A 4,775-nucleotide genomic window follows, 5' to 3' on the forward strand; every position below is an offset into this window, starting at 1 on the left:
GAATTTACATCATTAATAAAATTCAGACTGGTATATAATGAATTAAGCATGTAAAATAAATATAAGAGGTTCTGAGTTATAGGTCACAGGGTCTGAGAATTTCATACTCAATTTGATGAATACATGTAAATTATAGAATTATTTTGACTTTTTCCTTGGAAAGCCGCCCAATATGTAGGAGCGTGTATTTAGAGGCAAACACCTAAGTGCGGGTATTACTGTCTCATGACAGCATCTAGTATTACATGTGTTTCATTGAACTTCATTACATTTGGAGGCTTTACTGATTGTTTTTTTTTATATTTCTTTCGTAAAAAAAATGTAAGCGTAACGTCAAATTAAATTTGTATAACTTCACTTTAAAAAAAAAGTCATTTTGACGTTAACAGAAACTGACACTAACACCGTGCGCAACGTCTAAACAAAAAAAATCGCCGTATCACCGGTTCATACGGCCATGCAATTCACAGAGGGAAAAAGGAAGCATGCAAAATACTCTACCAAGACCAAATCAGTGCTACCTTATAACGTCATAGTAGGCGAGATGACGTCAATTTATCGTTTATCAGGTCTATCCTGTTTTGCGTTTATCGTGTTTTGCGTGTATCGTGTTTTGCATTTATGGCAATTTACAAAGACCATAGTGCACAACAATTAATGTGCAAAATATCAAGTCAGTATCTCTTATCGTTTTTGATATACAAGGTGTGACAGACGGACGGATATTTAGACAGACATACGGAGAACAAACGGACATCCGCCGGGTAAAAAGATCCCTTAGTGCGACTCTGCTCTACAGGCAAAACAATTAGCTGAAATTCAGAACTTAGCTTACAAATAACTATGTATAAACGGACCTCACGATGAAATATTTTTCATTTATTGCATGACAGTGAGGAAAATATGAAGATTTATTTAGCGAGGAAATATCATATTCCCCGAAGGATTCGGAGAATATGATACTGCTTGGATGAATAAATATAAGCCCTCTTACCCAGGAATGTTAAGGTTACAACTAAATATTCTACTTGCTTATATGATATGACGTCAAAGTAAGCTATATGACATGAAGTTTAGAGATAACAATTTTTTTAAAATCGATATATAAGATTGATTTGAGGTGGTAAAAATGAATCAAAATATGCAGAGGTTAAACATAAACGGAAGTTTTTTTTTTATTTCTCTGTCTCTGTATTTATTACAGGGTCAAAACTCTAGACCCGTGACCTCATTACTGTTGATCATGCAGTAGCAGAGTGAAAGTGAAACGTAACGAGAATTCATGTGAACAAACAAAAGAAATCGGAGTTTAAAAGCATTAAGAATGAATGTTAAGTGTGATTCATGTTAGAATAAGCTAAAGTATGCTTATATTATTCTACAATTTCGTCGTAAATTAAAAGCAGGCAGGATTTTTACTTGCCGATCAGCCTTTCCACTGTTATTCGTCACAAAAAAAGATGAAAAAGTTCAACACGACGCCGCATACTTTGAAACGTAATATTTGTTCCTATCTAAAGTTCTCATTCTATTGTTTTTGGAAAGTGCTGCTAGAATCGTATGGTTTACGGGAATTGATGCATTTTTTAATGTTATGAATAAAATGTAAAAAATTTTGGGAAGGTTTCGTCCGAAAATGTTTCATAGTTGTTTCTGTGATAGGACAGTAGGATTCCAGCTGCACTTTTCATGGTACAGATATGTGTTTACATTACTATTATGACAATATGAAATGAATTATGCACGGGGTAGTTTTGAACTTTTCACTTTTTCATTTAGGCATATTTCCTATTTATAGACTTCACGTGGTGACGTTGAGGTAAAGTGCTTCCTGAAGTACACGTCCCATTGAAGTCTATAGAATGCATAATGGTAGCAAAGGTTTCATTTATGACTTTTCCGATTTTCTAGTTTTACATATTATAAAAAAGTGTTACTTCGCCGAATTATGATCCATGTGCTGTCCTTCCAAACCCACGTAGCAAAATAAATCTTCATTTTCCAAAACATCCATGCAATGAATTGTTTATTATACCGAAACAATCAAAAACTTTTATTAAATAAATATAGAATTTCAAATTCGGCACTGCTCTCAAATTCACTTTAAATTTTAAACTCAAAGTAACTGTTTAATCTTTGACACATCACTAATTAACAATTTTGTGACGTAAACCAGGCTATTTTGAAGTCGGGCTTTTCTTTCAATGAACGATAACTATTTTGCGGGAAAATGCAAGAGGTGGAATATGACCAAAAGCATACCCACGACATTGAAATATGAAGTTTTATGGCCTGAGCATGTGATAATCTAGAACCAACCAAACAACGCCTTATGTAGAATAATAAGAATTAGGTTTAATAATGATTTCATATGGATACTTAGAAATATTGCTTGATTTATAAATGCTTACGATTAAATTGATTATATTTTCAGAAAATTTTGCCCTCAACAGACAAACATGGCAATCCTATCAATACAATCCAAATAATACTCTATTTCACTCAAGTAAAGCTGTAGATGGAAAATGGACTGACTTAAGTGCTTGGGGAGGACAGTGTTCCATATCAGCTGATGGATACAGTACTTCCACCTGGTGGGTAATCCTGGACGCAATCTACAGCATTCATGATATAAGGATTCATTACAGAACAGACAACAACCTTTGGGGTATGTTAATGCTGAAAGAAAACAACTCGATGAAAATTTGAATCACCATTACAAGTAAAAAAAAATTCTAATAGAAAGGTTTAAATATCAGGAGAATTTTTGTTTTTTTTGTTATTTATTTTTTTTTTTGGGGGGGGGGGGTGTTGTATTCAACACTTTTGGATTTCACGAAAGAAGGAAACTCAAGGAACAGAAAATTTAAACAAATCAATTTCATTAATCAAATATAAAAATGACTTTAAATGAAATGTACTAATTACATTCATCCTGCTGAATGAGTTCTTTGTTTTTTTTTTTTGTTTTTTTGTTTTTTTTTTTTTTGTTTTTTTTTTCTTTATTGACTTCACAATTGTCTGTGAAACTTGAAATATACCGCTTAATAGCTTTTCATAAACAACTTGAAATACTATTTACTGTTATGTTCAGTAAAATATTCTTACTAATACTATTATTCTGTACTGTATTTATTAAAAAAAAAAACAAGTTATTAACTGTGTTTTCGGGAAACATTGATTATGTTAGTCCCCCAGGAACGAACTATTGCCCGACAAGACGTCAATATTTGTATAATGTTTTTGTTTCAGATATATTTGTCAATGCAGTTTAAATCTTTATATAGTAAAACATATCCATTTTAATGGACGTTTTTTTTTTTAAATTCCAGATGCATCGAATGGTTACACAGCAAGATTTCTAGGTTTCTATGTTTACGTATCAAATTCAACAAACCGTCTCGATGGTCATCTGTGTTTCCACGACACGAACTACACCAGATCAACAATACCTGCCATCGCCAATATAAGTTGTCCTGTTCATGGAAAATATGTTATATACTTTAATGAAAGATTTCCAGGAGTAACATATCCAAATGGATATTCTAAATATGCATTTAATGAACTATGTGAAGTGGAAGTCTATGGTAGGAGAAGATTTATAAATGATGATTCGTTTATCATAACCGACGTTATTTTATCTCTTTTTTATAATCATGTTCTTACAAAACTATTTTTTCTACTTAGTAAATGTTTGCAGCATTTTTATTCATTTTGTTTTAGTTACTTGCAGACTAGATGTTAAGAAAAAATAATCAACACAAAATCGATCTAAAGTACACAAACATATATTTGTTTTTCTTAAGGCAAATGAAATTGATTTTCAATACCTATACAATATTTTTTAAAGGTTGTCCAACTGGCTATTATGGACCAGATTGTTCTCTTCCCTGTCCTGACAACTGTCGTTATTGTCACATATATAGAGACTGGAATGTGTTCCCGGTGTAAACCTGGGTACCAGAGATATCAATGCGAAAATGGTACTAGGAAATTAGAATCCCTTACAGAAGTATCTTGGGGGAAAATAGATAAAGAATGTGTTTATGTCAGTAATTTATAGTGTAAAACCGTAACAGGATTATTGTTCAAGGATTCATGTTTATGTATTTCTATAACCGGTTCCTTCTTCAAAGATATCGAACAGTATTCAGGCTGAAAAGTGTATTCAACCAATACAAAGAAGAAACATAGCAATAACTTCTCTACCCTACAGGTGGAATCATGTGTCACAGTGGAGAAGACATATCCTGTCGATAGCATTGTGCTCCTTTATATCATCGGAATGCTTATTTTAAATGAGATTCCTGCTATACTTGTTTTATCAACTTTTTTGATAATAAATTCACCTCCTACACATTTTCCATCAGTAAATTATCTTTTTTTGTAAATCCGATGAATTTAGCGATACAAGCCCTATATGCAGGCGAAAATGTATACTAATGCATTGGTCAAGGGAGTTGACGGATGAAAAGTAAAACTTACCTAGTTCATTAGAAAACTTGATTATTGGATTAAGGACAGATGATACAAACAAATTTTTTTCTTTGAAAAAGATTAAAGATCATGTCTCAAGTTTAGAAAAGTTGATGGTTCTTAGAATTTTTTCTCCGAAGAACTGGAATATGAAAAAGACTCGGAAAATATTAGTAATATTTCTATGGAAAAACAAATATAGACATATCACATTCAGCAAAGGTTTACAAGTGAAAATAAATTTCAGAATATGTTATCTTGGCACTAAAAGTGTAATATAAACTTAAGAAAAACATACC

The 4,775-nt window shown here is 32.1% G+C and overlaps 1 protein-coding gene across 1 annotated transcript; it reads left to right on the forward strand.

Annotated features, from left to right (window-relative positions):
• Positions 1 to 2,402: 2,402 nt before the first annotated feature.
• On the forward strand, positions 2,403 to 3,964 carry LOC134275677 (uncharacterized). The gene is made up of 3 exons (XM_062757936.1): positions 2,403 to 2,668; positions 3,333 to 3,587; positions 3,851 to 3,964. The coding sequence occupies exons 1-3, from the start codon at positions 2,404 to 2,406 to the stop codon at positions 3,949 to 3,951; spliced, it is 621 nt and encodes a 206-aa protein (XP_062613920.1). The 5' UTR covers position 2,403; the 3' UTR covers positions 3,952 to 3,964.
• The last annotated feature ends 811 nt before the right edge of the window (positions 3,965 to 4,775 follow it).

Source organism: Saccostrea cucullata, unplaced genomic scaffold (genome assembly GCF_032062105.1).
Source record: "Saccostrea cucullata isolate Sc308-1 unplaced genomic scaffold, CSIRO_AGI_Scuc_v1 ctg7474, whole genome shotgun sequence".
In the NCBI taxonomy this organism is placed as follows: domain Eukaryota; kingdom Metazoa; phylum Mollusca; class Bivalvia; order Ostreida; family Ostreidae; genus Saccostrea; species Saccostrea cuccullata.